At 36.0% G+C, this 24,873-nt stretch overlaps 1 protein-coding gene across 1 annotated transcript; it reads left to right on the top strand.

The window, feature by feature from the left end:
• Positions 1-3,545: 3,545 nt before the first annotated feature.
• On the top strand, positions 3,546-23,471 carry got1l1 (glutamic-oxaloacetic transaminase 1 like 1). Its single transcript, XM_062049640.1, has 8 exons — positions 3,546-3,683; positions 10,781-10,962; positions 11,054-11,177; positions 13,811-14,028; positions 14,133-14,283; positions 19,765-19,930; positions 22,276-22,415; positions 22,650-23,471. Exons 1-8 carry the CDS (start codon positions 3,581-3,583, stop codon positions 22,784-22,786), a joined length of 1,221 nt encoding a protein of 406 aa, XP_061905624.1. The 5' UTR covers positions 3,546-3,580; the 3' UTR covers positions 22,787-23,471.
• Positions 23,472-24,873: the final 1,402 nt, after the last annotated feature.

Genomic DNA, 24,873 nt, shown 5'->3' on the forward strand with positions numbered 1-24,873 from the left:
CCAAAGTATGATCCTGTAACTACTTGGTATCGGATTGATACCCAAATTTGTGGTATCATCCAAAACTAATGTAAAGCATCCAAACAACAGAACAATAAGTGATTATTACATTTTAACAGAAGTGTAGATAGAAAATGTTAAAAGAGAAAGTAAGCATATATTAACAATAAATGAGCAAGTAGATTAATAATCCATTTTCTACCACTTGTCCTTAATAATGTTGACAAAATTATAGAATGATAAATGACATAAATATGTTACTGCATATGTCAGCAGACTAAATTAGGAGCCTTTGTTTGCTTACTTACCAATAAAAGTCTTGTATGTTCACTATTTTACTTAAGGACAAATTTGCAATAAAAAACATATATTTAATGTACCAATTTTTTGTGGTACCCTTTATTTAGAAAAGTATCAAAGTACCGAAAAGTATTGAAATAATTTTGGTACCGGTACCAAAATATTGGTATCGAGACAACACTACTCTGGAACGTTTTGAATCAGTTAAGAAATGTAGGTAATGTGGAATTTGGAAAAATTGCCAAATTCATTTTCAATGGGGAAAAGATACAGGAGTTTATTTTTTAACTATACAAATAAAACATGTGGGAGGAGGACAAGGAAGAGGACAAAAAAGGGCAAAACTAATAACTAAAATACTAGATATATTTTTTGAATTAAGTGGCACAGCTCCGCTCAGATTAATAAATACTTTAATAGTCCCCTTGGGGAAATCCAGGCATTCATTGCACACCTTTATATAGGAAGGTGTGCAATAAAAACCCTAATGAAAGATGGAGCATTTATTATTATTGCTCGGACCTGATCTAATCAAACATTCCTTTGCAATCATCTTATTTAATTATTCACCCCTTCCTTATTGGACATTATACCACATGTTTATATCCTGCTGTTACTGCCATCTAGTGTACATATGTATTACTACTAGCTTCGTGGAGGGAGCCAACGCTGCTTGCAACCCCCCACCAGTGTCGTCATAGTTGTACTCCAGCTCTTGCAGAAGAAGGAAATTATATCTTAAAAGCCCACTGAAAATGTCCTGGTCTTTTATTGCAAAATGATGGCCCGCAGGAAGGTCTTTGCCATCATTACATGGAGGAGTGTTTTTAGGACAGCACACACACACACACACACACACACACACACACACACACACACACACACACACACACACACACACACACACACACACACACACACACACACACACACACACACACACACACACACACACACACACACACACACACATTTGTATTTATGACCTTCTTGAGACCTCAGAATAATGCCTACCTCTTTAGGATCACCTTTTCTAGATGAGTTGGAATTTCACAAAAAAAAAGGTCACAATTTCACAAGAAAAATTGGGAATTTTGGCTGTATTCTAATAAAAGTCATAATTTTACTCAACGCAAGTCAAAATTTTACGAGAAAAACTGGACCTTTGTGCAATGTTATGATACAAGTTGGAATTTTATTTAATAACAGTCGCAATTTTACAAGAAAAAGCTGAACATTTTGTAAATTTTATGAAAAGAGTCGTAATTTTACTTGAGGAAAGTCACAATTTTATAAAAAAACTTTCAAATGTTGGCACTATTATAAGAATAATTGCAAATTTACTTGGCAAAATGATAACCAAAGTCATAATTTTACTCAAAAAATTTCACTATTTTACAAGAACAACAAAAAAATTGGCAATATTGTGATAAAAGTCAGAATTTTATACGACAAATGTCGCCATTTTGCATTAAAAAGTAATAATTTTATTTTATTTTATTTATTTTATTTTATTTATTTTTTATTTATTTTTTATTTTTTTATGTCCTGCCCAGCTTCTCGGGCAAATCATATAGCAGATGTAGATGCCCATATCGGCTGTTCAGATTTACTTTACAAAAGAGAAGTGTAGGATACTTCTCTTGTTGCCTTACTTGTATTTTGACTTTATTAAATGTATTTATATTATCATTTGGTGCAGCCGGGCCGGAGCAGGAGGGGATAGAAAGAGAGAAAAAGGAAGACAGAGGGGGGAATTGTGGGGACAAGAGGGGGATTACACAGAGAGACAAAAACAACAACAGCAAACACAACAACAACAACAGAGCAACATCAGCAAATACGACATGTACAAATATGATGGTAAAAGTAATAGCAAATAAGCAGTTAGCGAAAATTTTAAAAAAAATACAGAACTGAGCATTATTACACTAAAAATGGAGCAATATGAATACCAATAGAAATAGTGCTATTGATAATAAACAATACCAGTACTTTACCTTTATTATCAACAATACAATTGTTCAAATGCAACAATACATATATGTAATGATAACTTGAGATACGAAAGAATGCAGAAAAATGGAGGGGAAGAAAGAGAAGCAACCTTAACCTTGTAGATTGTTATAGTAACAATAGGTTAAGCTTTGTCAGTGTGCCATGTGTTATACCCAGTTTACCCTATTATTAAAAAGTAATAATTTTACATACGAAAGTAATAATTTTACGAGAAAATATTGCAACACTACAGAAACAGAAAGAATATGACAATTTTTTCCCAATTTTATAAGAAAAAAGTCGACATTGTGAGAAAGAGACTGCTTTTAATAATTTGTGTTCATTTTTTTTGTCTGTAATTGGTTTTTAATCTTCATTATTTACTTCACGTTATTACAGTATGTCTCTATATACATATTTATATATGTATTTTTAAATAATTTTGGCCAAAGGGGGCGCATTTCAATTTCTTACACACACTTGTTGTGTGTTGTTGGGGCGGTATAGCTCGGTTGGTAGAGCGGCCGTGCCAGCAACTTGAGGGTTGCAGGTTCGATCCCCGCTTCCGCCATCCTAGTCACTGCCGTTGTGTCCTTGGGCAAGACACTTTACCCACCTGCTCCCAGTGCCACCCACACTGGTTTGAATGTAACTTAGATATTGGGTTTCACTATGTAAAGCGCTTTGAGTCACTTGAGAAAAACCGCTATATAAATGTAATTCACTTCACTTCACTTCACTTGTTATTACATATGTTGACCAGAGGGGAGCATTTTTAAAACCGACACACAGTCAATTTGAAAAATCCCTCCTTTTTGGGACCACCCTCATTTTGATAGATTTCCCCACCACGGGTGCAAGTGAGACATTCTCCATTAGATGCAATGGTTTTCCGTATTGGGACCATGATTTATGTCTTGACTTGTTCACCGGTCCTCATATGGAAGGTACTTTTCCTTGTTGGTGTCTCAAGAAGGGTAGAAATACAAGAACACACACGCACACACACACACACACACACGCACGCACTCACGCACGCACTCACTCATGCACGCACACTAATCAATTCACTATAGTTTTTATGAAAATGACGTGAATGTAAGACCAATACTGAAGCACACTGCATCCATCCTGTGTTACCAGGGTGACAGTTTCCATTGGTGTCACCTAGCAACCGTCCCCCTCCTCTAAACAAAAGGACGGGTGGACAGCGGACTCGATTCAGGATGAGCCTAGCGGGCTGTTGCTTTGATGAAAAGTGTGTCGAGCACCGGCGGGTGACATGTGGGCCTCTAACAACGCCGAAGTGAGCCCTGAAAGTCAGTCATTACTGCGCGCCTTCAACGATGACACACACGCTGGCAAAGTTTACCTGGCGGGGAGCGGTGAGTCTGCACATCCGAGGTCGTTCAGCATCCCTTTTGAAAAGCGGCAAACACACTTTACTTGACTTTGTTATCTGCTGCACCTGTGCAAATACTGATTCAGTCAGCTTGAGACAGGTGTTGTGAGTATGAATATTATATTTTTTTCCTAGGCCCTTACTATTTTTTTCTTTAATTTCTTGCTGCATTAAAGTAGGGCAGATACTTTCATTTGCTGTGGAACTTAACAGGCCTTAATTACAGAGTACAATAAGAGGTGGGAAGATCCAGTCAAATATTGATAACAGTAGTATTGGTATCCGATCGATACTATTGTGATGAGATGGATATTTTTCAGTTCATTAATATCTGTACATATTTATTCATTGTTAATTTAGTTTATAAACACGGGGAATGAGACCTGTGGGCTTTGGGGGGCTAATAAAAAATATAATTAATTGAATTAAAAATAACAATAGACTGTAGAAATAAAGTTAAAACTGTGAAAATTTGGAAACTCAGGTGGCAGAATGTTACCGTAAAAAACAACAATATTGTTGTTTTTTATTATTATTATTGTTATTATTATTTATTATTGTTATTGTATGTTTTTCCATTACAGTAATGCACTGTAAAAAAAAATAATTGTCAGCTCAGTCAACCTGAATTTTACTATAAAAATAACAGTAGTATAATTTTTCCATTTACAGTGGTGTACTGTAAAAACAACAAGATTTTACGGTAAAAAACTAACAACAACAAAAAGGCAGCAAAGTCGCCAGAATTTTACTGTAAAAATAAGTGAAATAATTTTTCCATTTTTTTAATGACTGTAAAATTCCAGGGAAAAAAAATGGAAAGTCAGTTGGCAGAGTGTTACCGTAAAAAACAACAGTAGTACTGTTTTTCCATTACAGTAATGCAGTGTAAAAATAAATTGTCAGCTCAGTCAACCTGAATTTTACTGTAAAAATAACAGTCGTCCTGTAGAAACAACAAGTGTAGATTTTACGGTAAAAAACTAACAAAAAAAGAAGGCAGCAAAGTCGCCAGAATTTTACTGTACAAATAAATGGAATCATTTTTCCATTTTTTTAATGACCGTAGAATTTCAGGTAAAAAAAAATGGAAACTCAGTCGGCAGAATGTTACCATAAAAAACATTAGTTGTACTGTTTTTCCATTACAGTAATGCACTGTAAAAAAAAAAATAATTTGTCAGCTCAGTCAACCTGAATTTTACTATAAAAATAACAGTAGTATAATTTTTCCATTTACAGTGGTGTACTGTAAAAACAACAAGTGTAGATTTTACGGTAAAAAACTAACACAAAAAAAAGGCAACAAAGTTGGCAGAATTTTGCTGTAAAAATAAGTGGAATGATTTTTCAATTGTTTTAATGACCATAGAATTTCAGGTAAAAAAATGGAAACTCCGTCGACCAAATTTTACCGTAAAAAACAACAATAGTACAGTTTTTCTATTATGCACTGTAAAAAAAAAAGAAGCTGTCAGCTCAGTCAACCTGAATTTTACAAGTGTAGATTTTAGGGTAAAAAAATAACAAAAAAAGGCAGCAAAGTCACCAGAATTTTAATGTAAAAATAAGTGGAGTAATTTTTAATTTGTTTTAATGACCGTAGAATTTCAGGTAAAAAAAAATGGCAACTCAATCGCCAGAATTTCACTGTAAAAAAAACAAACGACTGTAGATTTTACGGTAAAAAAAAATTTGTCAGCTCAGTCGCCAGAATTTTACTGAATGATTAACTGGTACTGTATATCACTCTATAGTAAAGCATTGTTAAAACAACAACTGTAGATTTTACGGTAAAAAAAAAAGAAGGAAAAAAAGAAAAAAAAACCTGGGAGCTCGGTCGACAGAATTTTGCTGTAAAAAAAGCGGTATCATTTTTCCATTTGCAGTAACGCACTGTGAAAATAACAACTGTAGATTTTAGAGTAAAAAAACAACAACAAAAACTGGCAACTCATTCGCCAGAATTTTGTTGGAAAAAATGCTGGTGCTGTTTTTCCATTTACAGTAATGCACTCTGATAACAACAACAACAATAACAACAACAAAACACAAAACAAAAGCTTTTAAAAACTTTTTTTAAAATTTAAATACAATAGGATATGGTTTAATGGATAAAATAAAAACACAACTAAGCATATAAAGTCAACTTGTTTTTTCATTCTACTGGTCCTTCAAAAGAAAAAAAAATCACACTATCATTATGGGGTACTGTGTTTCAAAATTTTAGGACAAAAATGTATTTATTCCATTTTGGAATGAGGGTGTAAAATAAAAATACAAATATAAAACAAATAATAAAAAAGTGAAGCACTGTGAATACTGTAATTAATTATTTATTCATAAAGTCTACATTTAGGCTTAGTGTATTTAATACATATCTTAACCAACAGTATGTTGGTATGTTTACACACGAGACCAATTCACACAAATGTGTGTATAGTTTGTAAAACAAACACCACCAAATGCTGCCTTTTTAATAATACTATTATTGCTATGACTTCTTGTCTGATGTCTGCTGTGTCGTCCACTTGGCATGCAGTGTTGGGACTGTAACGCCGTTAGTTTCGGGGATCCTAGTGGGCCAGGCCAATATTTCCTTATCTCTAAACTAAAACTGGGGAAATGTGTAGAGTGTTCTGGGCTTCAGACATGATTTTATTTCAGAATTCCTTGAGAGAAAAAATGCCTGGTTAGGCTTTGGTATGTAAAAGTAAAGTTAAAGTACTTATTTGGTTTACAGCTATGTTGTTATTATGCTGTTTGTTACTTATGTATGTTATGTTGCAGCTATTTAAAATAGTTTTGTCAATTTGTTCTGGCCTGAAATAAGTTGGCCCTTTGAAACATATCTTTGTCTTTGTGTGTTGTATGTAGACCACATTGCTTAGCAGAGTTCAGTGATGCAAATGCATGTCGAGTTGATCAACAGATTGTATTATTCTCCAGTGCAATAACAGTACTGAAATGAAGGCTAAAAGGGCATTAATGGGAGCTTTAAAAAAAAAAAATAAGAAAAAAATAAGTAACTAAATATTTACTTTTCACAGTAACGCATTACTTTTTGGTGTAAGTAACTGAGTTAGTAACTGAGTTACTTTTGAAATAAAGTAACTAGTAACTGTAACTAGTTACTGGTTTTCAGTAACTAACCCAACACTGTTGGCATGTTAGTACGTGTCCATGCACTAAATTAGTCCGATTTTCTCAAATAGTTCGGCTCTAAATAAGCATGGAAACACCTTAATCCGGTCGTGTTCGGTTTTTGAACAATCGGACTAACACACCTGGATTATGCGATTGGAAACCAGACCTCTCGAGTGGGTGTGTGTGCGGCCAGAAAATACCCTTAGTATCGCCCATGCACCACTCTCAACGCGTGGGATGCCACCCAGGGGCAGATACCATTCAATCAAAACAGCAACAATTGTAACGAAGAGGAGACTGTGTATTTGCTTCACAAATTAAAGGAACAGAACATTTTAAAGTGCATCGATGGTAGAAAAAAAGGAGCTGAAATTTATTTAAGAAGGTAGCTCAGGAAATGTAAAATGCCAGCTTAGTTCGGGCTCCCGAATGAAATACGAATGAGATGGAAGAGAACGAAGCAGGTATATTAAAGAATAATAATAAAGTGTACACATACCTCTTCACTCTGCATTTGTGCACTCTAAGCTGGTTAGCAACAACTCTGTTCAGCGTTTTAAGCCAAATTTATTGTGAGGTTATGCTTAGTACATTTAGCACAGCCCTTATGGTTGAGGAATTCACATTAGTTGCATAATTTTGGTCTCGACCTCTGTATGTATGATGAGATTATCGCAGATCTTCAAGATGCATCCTTTTAATTAAATTTGAATAATAGGATATTGAGACTGATTTGGTGGATTTAAAGATCCCTTTTTTATTTATAAAAGAAATTGTAAAATGGGTATTTGGTGGGTAGATTTTGAAATGTAATGTGTTGTACTGTATGTTGTATATTATATGATGATGTATACTTTAAAGGCCTACTGAAACCCACTACTACCGACCACACAATCTGATAGTTTATATATCAATGATGAAATCTTAACATTGCAACACATGCCAATACGGCCGGGTTAACTTGTAAAGTGCAATTTTAAACTTCCCGGAAAACTTCCGGCTGAAAACGTCTCGGTATGATGACGTTTGCGCGTGATGTCACGGATTGAACGGAAGTATTGGGACACCATTGTGTCCCAATACAAACAGCTCTGTTTTCATCGCAAAATTCCACAGTATTCTGGACATCTGTGTCGGTGAATCTTTTGCAATTTGTTTAATGAACAATGGAGACAGCAAAGAAGAAAGCTGTAGGTGGGATCGGTGTATTAGCGGCTGGCTACAGCAACACAACCAGGAGGACTTTGAGTTGGATAGCAGACGCGCTATCCGACGCTAGCCGCCGACCGCACCGATGATCGGGTGAAGTCCTTCGTCTCGCCGTCGATCGCTGGAGAGCTAATGTTTTTAGCATAGCTCTGTCGAGGTCCCGTAGCTAAGTTAGCTTCAATGGCGTCGTTAGCAACAGCATTGCTAGGCTTAGCCAGGCTGGACAGCATTAACCGTGTGGTTACAGGTCCGGGGTTTGGTTCGGTGTCTCCTGATAGTAGAAGTAATAGTAGTATTGTTGACCTTCTGTCTATCCTTCCAGTCAGGGTCATGTTTCTTCTGTTTATATCCGCAGTTAAGCACGATGCTATCACGTTAGCTCCGAAGCTAAAGTGCTTCGCCGATGTATTGTCGTGGAGATAAAAGTCACTGTGAATGTCCATTTCGCGTTCTCGACTCTCATTTTCAAGAGGATATAGTATCCGAGCTGGTTTAAAATACAAATCCGTGATCCACAATAGAAAAAGGAGAAAGTGTGGAATCCAATGAGCCCTTGTACCTAAGTTACGGTCAGAGCGAAAAAAGATACACCCTGGCGTCCTGCACCGCACTCTAATCCTTCACTCTCACTTTCCTCATCCACAAATCTTTCATCCTCGCTCAAATTAATGGGGTAATCGTCGCTTTCTCGGTCCGAATCGCTCTCGCTGCTGGTGTAAACAATGTGCAGAAGTGAGGAGCTCTTCAACCTGTGACGTCACGCTACTTCCGGTACAGGCAAGGCTTTTTTATCAGCGACCAAAAGTTGCAAACTTTATCGTCAATGTTCTCTACTAAATCCTTTCAGCAAAAATATGGCAATATCGCGAAATGATCAAGTATGACACATAGAATGGACCTGCTATCCCCGTTTAAATAAGAACATTTCATTTCAGTAGGCCTTTAACTTTGGGTCCCTGTCCATAACCTGTGTGCTTCTAGGCATGACCTTTTTGCAGAACGGACACTGATATTAACAAAAGGAACAATAATGAAACAAAAACTATGTCTGTCTGTAAATAAATAAATAAATAAATAAATAACTGTATTCCACACAACGAACAAGATAGTCCAGAACAATAACAGCCTTCCTCTGGATATTGTCTTTTCCTTCGGATTTAAAACTCTTTCCATCAATCACAGAGTCTTTTGAATGAACTCCGAGACATTCAAACGTTTTGTTTCCATGATTCTCCGTCTGAAAATTCCTTTAAGAAAAATCTCCTGCCGGTCTTTCTTTGCTTCGGAGCTGCATCTGCTATGATACATTCTTGGAAGTCATGTTCGTTGAGCAATCTAAGATCATTTCTTGATGCTGTCTGCTATTTAACATCAGCAGAGCCCTTAGAGACGTAATATTTGTAATCTGTGCCAATATTACAGCGGGCATCAGGTACAACAGAGCTCCGCTGGTAACTTGTAAGGAGGCTAGTGTGACGTCATAGGTCAACCGGAAAAGCAATATATTTATCCGTGCTAATAGGAAATAGGCACACAGCGTATGACCAACTGTTGCATTAGAGAAAGTGCATGGACACTTGGACTTCACATGTCAATGTAAAAATACAAAAAAACGGACTATTTGAGAAATCAGACTAATTTTAGTGCATGGAAACGAAAGTGAGTAACAATCTATGTTCATAGATTGTTTGTTCATTGCTGTTCATAGCAATCTATGATTTTTTTTGTGGTAAAGGAGTGACTGATGAGTAATAAATGAGCGAATTAATTGATTACTGTCAACGTAAACAAGGAAGTGATGACGTGCTGCGATGCAAGGAGACATTTGATTGGTTAGACCAGGGGTGTCAAACAGGTTTTATCCGGCCCGCGGGATGTGTTTGCTAAGTTTAAAAATGAGCCGAAATTTTTGAATGAAAGAATCTGCTGTTCTAAATGTGTCCACTAGATGTCGCAATAGCAATTCTTTGTATCTTTGTAGATGATGCTACATATGTACAAAATAAACCACATGATGTTAGTCGAGGAAAATGAGCAAACTACATAAATAACATCCGGTAATTAGATTTTTATATTACTTTTTAATCTTGATAGATTGAAAATGAACACCAATGAGTTGACTGATGAACATAATCACATCATTTATTCAGAAAATATAAATAACGACAAATAAAGGTAGAATACTATTAACCGCAACATGTAAGTGTAAAAAACCCAACAACAATATGATTTATATATTTTCAGAACGTGCTTGTTCTATTTTTTAACAAAGAAAACAATCTGAAGTTGTCTTTATTTTTGTCTTGATTTTACCAGTCCGGCCCTCTTGGGAGTAGATTTTTCTCTATGTGGCCCCCGATCTTAAATGAGTTTGACACCCCTGGGTTAGACAGTTACTGTACTTTTAAATGAAACATTTACGATTGGCCAAAATGGCGATGATTGGCCAAAATGTTTGGAGAAATTGGGGGAATTAGACAAAGTTCCGAGGCCGCGTGTAATTTGCGGGGTGTTGTTTGAATTAGCGTTGTTTGGCGTTAATTTATGTTTGAGTTATGAATTATATGAAAATAACATATAACTCAAAAGCAATAGTATATCCTACTGAAGTGGAAAAAACCGCAGCATGTGTAACTTCTGTTTTTCTCTACTTGTATGTCATTTCAAATGATTTAAAGGACTTTTGACCATTTCGGAATACAACATTTTACTTTCTTTCAATAGAGTATTTTGGGGAAGACGGACAGACATTTAAATTGCGTCTCGTTGGGAAAATAAAGCAGCAGTTAAGGAGCGATCCCACCTTGCGTCCAGAGGCTCAATGTCTGTTTGCTCAAGCAGAGTTCTGCAGGCGAGCTACAGAAGCAGCTTTGGGCCGCAACTCCAAGGCTGTTTTGGAGAACAGGGTAAGTATTAGAATGCAACAGCGCCATCACCTGGAGCATCGATGCAATGATTTAGTACAGTGAAATTGTACCCTGATTCTTATCACTGCAGGTGTTAAGTGTGCATACTCCTGATTTTTCCGGTGCTGTTCGTCTGGGTGCGGAACTTTTGAGACACTGGTTTGATGTCGGCAACGCTTGGGATGGACCAGTCTACCTGCCTTCTCCTTGTAATGGTACAAGTTTAGCCCTGTTTAAAAACAAAAAAAGGAAAACGTTTTGTAAATAATTGTGTTGTTTTTAAGCTCTGGGTAAACATGGATGGATGGCAAAGTCATCCAAAATATATATATATATATATATATATATATATATATATATATATATATATATATATATATATATATATATATATATATATATATATATATATATATATATATATATATATATATATATATATATATATATATATATATATACATATATATATATATACAGTACAGGCCAAAAGTTTGGACACACCTTCTCATTTCAATGCGTTTTCTTTATTTTCACGACTATTTTTAATAATATTTTTTTAAGCATATTTAATATTTTTGGCCACTGTAACATTACACACGGTTTGAACAGTAACACTGTGTTTGAATATAGGAAATTAAAACACTGTACTTGAATCAAGTGATTATTTGGCATACCACTGAATGGAGCCCGCGTACCACTAGTGGTATATGTACCACAGTTTGAAATTCCTTGTTCTAAACAACAAACCAAACACATTATAAAAAGCTATTACAACTACAGAAATTGTAATTAAAACATTACATCTTCCACTTTCAAATTACTTATATTTTATATAATGTACCCCTAATTATCATTGTATATTTTTTCATTATACACCCCCCGCAACCCCAAAAGGGACAAGCGGTAGAAAATGGATGGATGAATGGATGGACATATTTATTTGTATTGTTTATTTTACTTGTTTATGTATATTTGGCAATTTTTTTTACTTTGTTTTGCTAATGTTTGCTTATTAATACAGTATTGCCTTTTTTCAACACTTTTGGAGAAGGTGTATCATTTACAATCCTTATGAGAGACAAGAACACATATGTCATTTCTGTGCATTCTAAATAATGAAGAAAAAAAAACTTTTAGCAAGAGGCGGCTAGCAATACAGGTAATGGAAAATGACATGTTTTTGCCTATAAAGCGCTATAAAAACCTGTTGGTAATATTTACATATTTTGCTCATTTCAAGCATTACACTCATTTGTTCCGAAGTAATTGTTGATTACAAAGTCTGCCATGGTTAGTGGTTAGTAGTTCTTGATGCAAGTGGCAAGAAGTTACTGTAATGCATAAAAAGAGCAAATACTGTAAATAATACCAGTACATATTATCATGAATTTGCCCGTTACTACATTGGCACATACATACTTACAGTATAGTGGTATAGTATACCAATACGAGTTATTTCGATACTTTTCGGTACTTTTTGGTACTTTTCTAAATAAAGGGGACCACAAAAAATTGCATTATTGGCTTTATTTTAACAAAAAATATTACAATACATTAAACATAAGTTTCTTATTGCAAGTTTGTCCTTAAATAAAATAATGAACATACAAGACAACTTTTAGTAGTCTTTTAGTAGTAAGTAAGCAAACAAAGACTCCTAATTAGTCTGCTGACGTATGCAGTAACATATTGTGTCATTCATCATTCTATAATTTTGTCAAAATTATTAAGGACAAGTGGTAGAAAATTAATTATTAATCTAGTTGTTCATTTACTGTTAATATCTGCTTACTTTCTCCTTTAACATGTTCTATCTACACTTCTGTTAAAATGTAATAATCACTTATTCTTCTGTTGTTTGGATGATTTACATTAGTTTTGGATGATACCACAAATTTGGGTATCAATTCGATACATAGGATCATACATTGGTCATATTCAAAGTCCTCATGTGTCCAGGGACATGTTTCCTGAGTTTATTAACATAATATAAAAAACATTTTAAACGAAAGAAGATGTTGTGATGCCAAAAAATATTGACGTAATCATAGTAGTATCGACTGGATATGTGCCTGTACTTGATATCATTAGAGTGGCTGTTAGGTGTAGATCCACCAATGGCGTTTGTTTACATTTTGACGCCGGTGTGTAGTGAAGCATGTTTAGCTATTCCTCGTCCTGCAGGGATGATACTTGTAAGAAACATACTTTATTTGTCGCCATGGAGACCAGGATTAGTGATTCAGAAGTCGCTAAAACACTGCCGACTGGGGCTGGACTTTATCCGCTTTAGCCTTTTCCGTTAGTTTTTAAGCCATAATGCTTCCGTTCTCCCTTTTCTGTCTACACACTGTGTCTGCTTGCAAGTAGGTGGCGGACCAGTACTTTTCAGAGGCGGTATAGTACCGAATATGACTCATTAGTATCGCGGTAGTATACTAATACCGGTATACTGTACAACCCTAATAAAGTATGTATATAAAACAATGTTGGAAGATTTTGGATGGCTTTAAATGGCTTTGTAGGCAAAACAGATTGTATGCCCATTACTTGCATTGTTAGCCAACTCTTGCTAGCAGTTTTCCACTATTTAGAACACACACAAAAAAGAAAATGATGTGTGTTTATTTCTCACAAAATGATTGTGAATTATGGGCAAAATTCCCCAAAAGTGCAGTTCCCCTTTAATGAAATGTAACTTTTTAATGCTTGTCCAAAGCAAACTAACCATAGTTTAGAATGCCACACCATTTTCAAGAAAGACGTGCATAGTAATATTCTTTGATAAAAGATGTCTCTACAGAAAGAAAGCGTCACTGTTGTTATTTCCCGATGCTCCTTACAGAGTCGCTGGCTTCTAACTTGCGAGCTGCAGGCCTTCACCACATCCATCACTATTATTACTGGGATGATGAGCGGCGAGGTGTTTGTTTGGAGAAGCTTCTCGCGGATCTACAAGAGGCTCCTGAGCGAAGTGTTGTTATTTTGCCAGCTGGTGGACACCACCCCACCGGAGCAGCCCTCTCTCACAATCAATGGGTCATCATTGCACAGTTAATCTTGGTATCTGACGGGAAGATTTACGTCTGAATGAGCTTTTTTACACTAATGGATTCTCACTCCCACGTGGTTCATTACCAGCGTCTGTTCTTGCACTTTTTCAACAGAGGCGTGGGCTGCACCCCTTCATCTTGCTGCCAACACAGGCTCTTTGCTTTGGAGATTTAGAACAGGATGCGTGGCCTGTGTGGCACTTTGCAGCACAGGGCATGGAGCTGATGTGCGCTCAGTCCTTCTCACACTGCTTTGGGCTCTATGGTCAGAAATACTTCCCTATTTTATGTGCAGTCTGTTCATTCTAAAAGCCGTGTGTACTCATAGCCTTTGTCCAGTAAATTGTATTCATACAGAAATAGGTAACGGCCAAACAACACTTTACCGCTCGTCCTGAATATGGAGTTATATTTATGCTTTTATTTTGATGTAGCAAAAGCAGATTTTGAGCACAGAAACATATACTTCGCAAGCACTTACATAATTTTATCTCAAGTGAAAAATAAAATTGAGCGAATATAAATGCATTTTGGGGTCAATAAATGTGTTTGCACTTTGCAAATAACCTTACCAGGCAGACTGAATCGGACCTAATCCTAATTGGAGACCAAGCAGCCGATCAGAAAATGCATTTGTACAGTACTATGATTGATTGCCTTTTTGGCACATATGTAACGTAACGCTGTGTGCCAACCTGAGCGACAGAAAGCTGAGCGAGCATTGAGAAAAAAGCTGAATGTGCAGGGGCGGAGAGAGATTCTAAATCTATTCATAAATGTCAAAAATTTCTAAATTATTATTACTATTAATAATAATAACATTAAAAATAATATACACCTAGTGTGTGTGTTACAATCATTGGTACTTTAACTTTAACTTAATAATATTTGTATTATTATTATTGTCATTATTGTTATTATTATTGATACTGTTGCTTTTATACATTCTTAGTTTTCCTTTATTTTAGTATGGTATTTAGTAGAGATGTCCGATAATATCGGCCGATAAATGCTATAAAATGTAATATCGGAAATTATCGGTATCGTTTTTTTTATTATCGGTATCGGCTTTTTTATTTTTTTAATTTTTTTAATTTTTATTAAATCAACATAAAAAAACACAAGATACACTTATAATTAGTGCACCAACCCAAAAAAAACTCCCTCCCCCATTTACACTCATTCACACTCATTCACACAAAAGGGTTGTTTCTTTCTGTTATTAATATTCTGGTTCCTACATTATATATCAATATATATCAATACAGTCTGCAAGGGATACAGTCCGTAAGCACACATGATTGTGCGTGCTGCTGGTCCACTAGTAGTACTAACCTTTAACAGTTAATTTTACTCATTTTCATTAATTACTAGTTTGTATGTAACTGTTTTTATATTGTTTTACTTTCTTTTTTATTCAAGAATTTTTTATTTATCTTATTTTATTTTATTAAATTTTTTTTAAAAGGTCCTTATCTTCACCAAACCTGGTTGTCCAAATTAGGCATAATGTGTTAATCCCACGACTGTATATATCGGTATCGGTTGATATCGGTATCGGTAATTAAGAGTTGGACAACATCTGAATATCGGATATCGGCAAAAAAGCCATTATCGGACATCCCTAGTATTTAGTAAGTATTGTATTAGTATGTCTTCTCAATTTCTACATAAAATATTGTAAAGCTGGGATTATATTGGAGTTAGGGTTGCTCTATTTTCTTGTATTAAACTGATTAACATTCTGTGATTTCTGTAAATAAAATTATAACAATTAATTTTAAAAAATAGGTTTATACTGTACACTGCACTTATAAGACAGCACTTATATGTCAGTAGCCTAAATTAGCTTTTGTAACCCGTCACCTGTTTTGAAAATATTTTACTATAATTTATATACCAAATGATATGTTACAAGAATCTTGTTGATTTGAGAACCGATTCTGAATCGAATCATCACCCCAAGAATCGTAATCGAATCGTTAGGTGCGCAAAGAGTACCACCTTTTCTAATTATTGCACATTAATTAAAAAAATGGCAACACGTTTATTGAGCACGAAATACATTTATACTAGCTCAAACACGTTTATTATTTGCATGAGGATGATTCATTTTCAAAATATAATACATGGGCTTGCAAAGTATATTTTTCTGTGTTCAAAATATACATTTGCTACCTCAAAATCCAGGCACAAATACAACTCCATAACTGAACCCTGCGTGAGAAAGCACCCTGGTGACAGAGGCGAGGAAAAACCCCTATAAGAAGAAACATCAAAAAGACCCCAGAGTCAGCGGGCACAGGGCGACTGTCTGCCTCTACTGCTTGTACAAGTCAACGTTGTAATGACATTCAATATTGGAACATTTTGAATAAGTTTCTTGAAAATGTTCAGGTAATTGGCAAAATAACGTTCTTTGTCCAAACCGTAACACGTGCAAATCTAATCAACATTTTTGTCAAGTTATGAGTTATTTGTAAAACACAATAGGTCTGTACCAGGGGTCCCCAAACTTTTTGACTCGGGGGCCGAATTGGGTTAAAACAATTTGACCGGGAGCCAGGCTGTAGAAATATATATATATATGTATGTATGTATGTATGTATGTATGTATGTATATGTATGTATGCATGTACTGTATGTGTGTGTACTGTATGTATGTGTATATATGTGTGTATAAATGTGTGTATATATGTGTGTACATATGTATGTGTATATGTATGTGTATGTGTATGTATATAATAGTGCTCAATACCGTGGTAGAGCGCAATATATGTATGTGTTTAGTTTAGTTTATTAAGGATCCCCATTAGTCTACACCGCAGTGGAGACTATTCTTCCTGGGGTCCAGGCAAAAACATCACACAATCACAAAACAAAAGATTAAAATGCAGTACAACATGATCAAATAATAAAATGTTGTAATACAAAAATAGCAACAACAAAGAACCAAAAAAATAATAATAACTTCGAGTTTACATAATATTGTTCATAACAAAGATAAAAAGAGCAATATAAAAATAGATATATATATATATTTGCAAAAATAAAAATAAAACAAAGAACCAATGGCCTAAAATATATACATTAGTGTACCAAAGACAAACAATAAGTGACGAAAAAAGTTCCCTCCACCATTTTCTACTGCTTGTCCCATAATCAATAAAATAGTCAATAAAAACAGTCATGACATTAGGTACAATCTAGAATAATCTCTTTCCGCAATACTTCTCCTCTTAGTCTATTCTTAAAACCCACTCTGCTGGTGATTGATACCAAATATTGTGGAAGTCGATTCCAGTAAGTGATTGCCCTACACATTACAGTCTTTTTCAAAACATCACTTTTGGGTTTAAGACGGGTGAAAGCACCTCTTAGGGCTAACCTGGTACCATAGTTGTGACGTTCACTAGCAAGCAACAGCTGAGAATACAGATATGAAGGTTTATGGTATGTATAGATTGTTTTTAAAAATAGAATCAAACTACACGCTAGTCTTTCACCAACTCTCATCCATGACAAGTCATTATGCATGATCTCAACGCCGGTCCTAAATGAGCAATGGAGAGCTAGTCTGGCAGCTCTGTTTTGGGTAAGCTGGAATTTATTGAGTTCTTGTTTAGATGCATTGGACCAAATTGCTGGGCAGTAGTCAATATGTGACAATACAAGGGATTGTATAACTTGTTTCGTAGTTGTGTTAGTTAAAAAATAGGCACTTCTTCTTATGATTGAGATGCTTCTGCTCATTTTTTTTACTATGTTATTAATGTGAGTGGCCCAAGATAGTCTTTCATCTATTGTAACTCCCAGCAACCTGGCTTCTTTAACTTGTTCAATATGAACTCCGTTCAAAGAAACATTCAATATGCGTTCTTTTCTATGAGCATGTTTTGAGCAAATAACAAGACATTTTGTTTTGGAAATATTAAGTTTCATCTTATTTTCTGTAACCCATTTAGAAATCTGCATAACCTTGTCTTGTAGTATACTGCTCAGGTCTGTGCAATTATCAGCATAAGCATATATTGTTGTGTCATCTGCGTAAATTGCACAGCAACCATTCTTTAAAATACATGACATATCATTTACAAATATTGAGTATAATAAAGGTCCCAGGCAACTTCCCTGGGGAATACCACAATATAATGTTTTAATATTTGAAAGGGTTCCATTGAACATGACACATTGCTGTCTGTTGACTAGGTAGCTTTTCATCCAGTTAATCGCTGAGAGTTTAAAACCATAAGCAGACAGTTTTATAAGTAGTAGTTTGTGGTCAATAATATCAAAAGCAGCACTAAAATCTAATAGCACTGTGCCAACTAATAATTTACCGTCAATTTGTTTTAGCCAGTCATCTGTTAATTGTGTGAGAGCTGTGCATGTTGAATGGCCAGTTTTATATGCATGTTGAAAGTCTGAATTAATGTCATTTATAGAGAAATAATTTTGAATTTGCTTAAATATAATTGTTTCCATTAATTTTCCTAATACTGGTAAAATGCTAATTGGCCTACTATTCGATCCAGTGAATGCTTCTTTCTTATTTTTTGGTAGAGGAGTTACTCTAGCAACCTTCCATATTTGAGGATAGATTCCTTCTTTAAAACTTAAGTTAAAAATATAACATATCGGACTGGCTATTATTCCAGCTGACAATTTTAAAAGTCTACTATCTAGATTATCATGACCACAAGGTTTGATTTCAACTCAGACAATAGATTTTCAATTTCCAATACATTTTGTGTGGAAAAAAAATCACAAGACTACTTCATCTCTACAGGCCTGTTTCATGAGGGGTTCCCTCAATCATCAGGAGATTTTAGAAATCTAAAAAATATCCTGATGATTGAGGGAACCCCTCATGAAACAGGCCTGTAGAGATGAAGTAGTCTTGTGATTTTTTTCCCACACATACATATATATATATATATATATATATATATATATATATATATATATATATATATATATATATATATATATATATATATATATATATATATATATATATATATATATATATATATATATATATATATATACAGCCCGGCCCCCAGCCAAATTGTTTTAACCCAATGCGGCCCCCGAGTCAAAAAGTTTGGGGACCCCTGATGATGTCACGTTATCTATAGGAAAATGCATTTTTAGACAATATGATTTCCCTGAGCGACTAGGAGACACTGAGAGTAACAAGCGGTAGAAAATGGATTGGAAAGGACTGAAACTGATAACAACTTTTAAACAAGTAAATGACAGGCAATCAAGTAAAAAATGTAAACAGTGTTCTTCTCTCAGAATCAGAATCAGAATAGTTTTTATTGCCATTGTTTGAGAACGGGTTCACAAACTAGGAATTTTACTTGGTGCAATCGTGCAACATTAAACACATATAACACAGAATAGAATAACATGAGCTGTTACTGAGCTATCAGATCTTGTCATTGTTATTGTTGTTACTATGACATTCTGACAATAAAATCACATTTGTGTCAGAATAATTGGAGTTAATTTAAATAATGAAAGCAAGAAGTGTGCCGCGATTAATTGTGATTATTCGCAGTAAATTATTTGCGATTTATCGTGATGAATCAAAATGGTGATTAATCTGAAAACTACTAACTAAAACATATTCTCTGAAATATATTCAATTACCCATTTGCATATATATCAAAATAATATATATATTCTCTATTAATCTTCAATGATGTTTTAAATCTACAATTTCTTTCCTGTTCAGGTGAGGCTGTCGGTCACCTATTGTGTGTGTTGAAGCACAAGTCTGTCCTGTCTGCTCTTCAGTCGCAAGCGGACAAATTGTCCCAGTCTCTGTGGGGCCGGCTGTCTACAGGTGGAGCGCGTGTGGTCACCACCATACTCAGTAACCCGGCTCATCTTGTAGAATGGTGAGTTCATATTATTATCTATATGGTAATTATCTCCTTATCTACACATTGTGTTGCTACTTCCACAGTGTATTACATTTTCCAGCTACCCGTTGTGCTACTGATGACCCCGATATTTACTATGGCCATTTTTTGGATGAACCACCTGACATTATATTTCTAATGGATCCAGTGCGAGGGAGGCATCAAAAACCTGCTTTTCCAAAGATAATAATATTCAGCTTTGTTCCAATGACAGTTGGTGTAAAATGAAACTCCATTATACCAACAGATGGGTACTAAATTTTTTACTTTTATAGGCACCTACCCAATTCTGTCTGTATCGATTCAAAACAAATCAATATCAAATCAAACAGTGACATATTTTGATACCTTTGTTGAACGGGACTGCCTTAAACACTTGGCTGGTAAACAAGCACTCAAGCAGCGCTCATAGTGGACTCAGTCGGACTTTCTCTATGTAATGTTACAATTTTGCATGCCAACGAAGCAAGTATGCCTGATAGAAAAGACTCGAGGCGCCACTTTTTGAAATGCGCTAGCTCAATGCTACTGATTAGCATTAGTGATTTTACATGGCGATTTTAACACGTTCATAATTGGTAATGAAAACTACAACAAAGATGCACGTTACAATCAAACAGCTAGTATATTAGTTGCAGAATAAACACTTTTTAGGGCACAAAAAAATACTAGATTCAGCTTAATGGCAAAGATTACTCACCGGCTACCCAATAGTTGGGTTTGGAATAACCCAACATTGTAGTGAGCATAACTCAGTTTTTGTGTGAAATAAATTCAACTCAATAGTTGGGTTATAAATCAACCAACATTGAGTTAGCATAACTCAACTTTTGGGTTAAATAATTCAACCCAATAGTTTGGTTGGGAATAACCCAACATTAAAGGCCTACTGAAATGCGATTTTCTTATTTAAACGGGGATAGTAGGTCCATTCTATGTGTCATAATTGATCATTTCGCGATATTGCCATATTTTTGCTGAAAGGATTTAGTAGAGAACATCAACGATAAAGTTTGCAACTTTTGGTCGTTGATAAAAAAGCCTTGCCTGTACAGGAAGTAGCGTGACGTCACAGGTTGTGGAGCTCCTCACATCTGCACATTGTTTACAATCACGGCCACCAGCAGCGAGAGCGATTCGGACCGAGAAAGCGACGATTTCCCCATTAATTTGAGCGAGGATAAAAGATTTGTGGATGAGGAAAGTGAGAGTGAAGGACTAGAGGGCAGTGGAAGTGATTCAGATAGGGAAGATGCTGTGAGAGGCGGGTGGGACCTGATATTCAGCTGTGAATGACTAAAACAGTAAATAAACACAAGACATATATATACTCTATTAGCCACAACACAACCAGGCTTATATTTAATATGCCACAAATTAATCCCGCATAACAAACACCTCCCCCCTCCCGTCCATATAACCCGCCAATACAAATCAAACACCCGCACAACACACTCAATCCCACAGCCCAAAGTACCGTTCACCTCCGCAAAGTTCATACAGCACATATATTTCCCCAAAGTCCCCAAAGTTACGTACGTGACATGCACATAGCGGCACGCACGTACGGGCAAGCGATCAAATGTTTGGAAGCGTTTTCACGGTACCGCGTATCCAACTCAAAGTCCTCCTGGTAAGAGTCTCTGTTGTCCCAGTTCTCCACAGGCCAATGGTAAAGCTTGACTGTCATCTTTCGGGAATGTAAACAATGAAACACCGGCTACGTGTTTGTGTTGCTGCAGCCGCCCGCTAATACACCGCTTCCCACCTACAGCTTTCTTCTTTGCTGTCTCCATTGTTCATTTAACAAATTGCAAAAGATTCACCAACACAGATGTCCAGAATACTGTGGAATTTTGCGATGAAAACAGACGACTAAATAGCTGGCCACAATGGTGTCCCAAAATGTCCGCTACAATCCGTGACGTCACGCGCAAACGTCATCATACCGAGACGTTTTCAGCAGGATATTTTGCGGGAAATTTAAAATTGCACTTTACTAATCTAACCCGGCCGTATTGGCATGTGTTGCAATGTTAAGATTTCATCATTGATATATAAACTATCAGACTGCGTGGTCGGTAGTAGTGGGTTTCAGTAGGCCTTTAAGTTATCATAACTCAACTTTTTGGTTAAATAATTCAACGCAAAAGTTGGGTTGAAAAAATTAACCCAAAATGTTTAGTTAAAATAACTCAAATAAGGGGTTCGTCCTTTTCTGAACCGGCAGTTGGGTTAAAATTGGGTTCTTTTTTAACTCAACATTTTTTTGTGTGTGTAGGTGCACCTGCCCATAACTATACATCTTTGCAACCCCAAAGGCAGGGAGAAGTCAATCACATGGTGAAAAGAAGCATGCTCATCAGACTACTCTTGAGAGAAAAACTCCGACTTCTGGGCTCTCCAGGCTGGGACCATGTGACCAAACTAAGTGGACTCTACTGTTGCCTGGGCCTGAATGGTGAGACATGCGCAGATCCTTCAACAGTGAAGATGAAAGCCTTGTGGCGTTATTACAAATATTTTCAAGAAGATAATTACGTTTGCCACTTTTGACATATGACTGCGATGCGATGCAATATACAATCACAACGCTTTCTACGTCATTGTGCCTATTCATGATAACAGTACATCCCCCAAAAATAACATTATTGCTGTCACCAATTACATTGATTTTTTTTTGTGTCTACTTTAGGCCATCACGTGGATTTTCTGTCAAACAGCAGGCATGTTTACGTGCTCCCCGGCGGTTGTATAAATGTGAGCGCAATCAACGGCCGTAACTTGGATTACATCGCAGAGTCCATCCACGCGGCGAGCACTTCACTCTGACTGAGCAGCTGCCTTTTGGCCGGTGTCAGCGAGGCTCCACTGATTGGACCTTTCACTTAGAAGGGCACCATGTTGGCTCGACTGTTGCTGACTAAAGAGAAGTCCAGCTTATGTCTTCTTTGCAGTTTACATCCAAGTTTTCCAGTGCAGTCAAATCTCTCTCGTGAGTCACCTTTTTCCTCATTGGAAATAAGAGAAATACGAGCTTCAGAGGAATCTTTCAAGTACCAGTAAAATTGGAAAAACAAGTTGCCTCTATAATGAACTTTTTCTTAATTATATATATCTCATTTAAAACACCAAAAAACTTCCAAAGCTTGCAAGTAAATAGATGATCAAAATAGTATCAATCTCTCAGAGATCCCCGAGCCATTTTGAGAGATAATGAGCGAGCCAGTCACGTGGTTGTGATGTAGCAGGAGGAACCACTGATCCCTTCCCCATCAACAATGATGCTACACTGCAAAAAGTCAGTGTTCAAAAACAAGAAAAAAAATACAAAAATTAGGGGTGTTTTACTTGAACTAAGCAAAATTATCTGCCAATAGAACAAGAACATTTGGTTTGTCAAGACTTTCCAAAACAAGTAAAATTAGCTAACCTCAATGGACCCAAAAATACCTTAAAATAAGTATATTCTCACTAATAATAAAAAATAATAAAAAATCTTAAATTAAGTAAATGCTAGTGCCATTATCTTGACATGATGATATGCGCTCGGCATCATGATTTTTTTTTCATGCTTGAAGTAAGAAATTATTACTTTAAAAAAGTCGCTTTATACTCGTGAGTGTTGATGACACAGCTTTGCATCCGTTGATATTCTAGTTTCAAGCATGTTTTACTCAATATAGGTCATAACATCTGTAATATCTTACTGAGATCATTTAGGACAAAAACCCTTAAAACAAGTAAAACACTAACATAAAATCTGCTTAGTGAGAAGAATTATCTTATCAGACAGAAAATAAGCAAATACCACCCTTATTTGAGATATTTAATTTTACTTAGATTTCAGTTTTTGCAGTGGAAGCATGCAGACTTTGTGAGAGCCAACAACGATTACTTTGTGACAACTTATGATCCAGGGGCCGTACTTATCAAGCTTCTTAGAGTGCCATTTTACACTTAAGTCCTGAGAATTTGCGAAATGTAGTCCTACTCTCAAACTTAAGAATAAAAGCTTTTTATCAACGTTCTTAAGTCTAAGAATCACTCCTACTCTCCACGATATTTAAGAGACCTTCAGAGGTGTCTTAAGTGGTTAGGAGTTGCCAGCAGGGGATGGCACTGAGGCGAGAGAGACGTGCGCGAACATTCAGGGAGCGGAACGATGTCCTGGATTTGTTTGATGACGAGCAGCTGATCAAACGGTATCGTTTAGACAGAGCGGGTATTATTTTTGTCACAGATGTAATACTTTTCGATTCCATGTTGATTTCTGCATGTGTCTGCAGTGGGCTAGTATATATAGAGCCACCCACACCAGTTTCAAATTAGTTGCCTAATTAATGAATTGGAAAGAAAATGTTATGACAGTAGCGTATGTGTGTGGCCGTGAGGTGAGTGACGTCAGTGAGTGTGTGGGCGAGAGAAGAGAAGAGAGGGAGCGGTAGCGTGAGTGCCGGCGGGGACTAGTTTGTTTTGTATTATTTTGTAGTTTATTGTCAAAATATACACTCCCATTGTCCAATTAAATATTTCCAAGATATTTCTTTATTCTTAGACAACGGATTCCCTTCCGTGATTGGTCATTTCTATGGACACAGAAATGACGTCACCTAAAATTCCATTTACGGCACATAGTAATGTCGTAATTCAGCTCTGAGTGTGACACTTAAGATTCAGTCCTACACTTCGCTGAAAGTGTGAGTAAGACGCTTGATAACTAACTTTTAAGTGCAGCTTTCAGCGAAGAATTTATTTACTTTTAAGTCAACTCTTAGCAGACTTCTTAGGAGTAATTCTGAGAAGCTTGATAAGTACGGCCCCAGGACCTTATATTTTTAAGGCCGAACACGAGGATACAAATGTATACAACTTTATCAATCACTTACTGTACAATGTCCACTCTCGCTGGGGAGGGG

Source organism: Entelurus aequoreus, linkage group LG06, assembly GCF_033978785.1.
Source record: "Entelurus aequoreus isolate RoL-2023_Sb linkage group LG06, RoL_Eaeq_v1.1, whole genome shotgun sequence".
In the NCBI taxonomy this organism is placed as follows: domain Eukaryota; kingdom Metazoa; phylum Chordata; class Actinopteri; order Syngnathiformes; family Syngnathidae; genus Entelurus; species Entelurus aequoreus.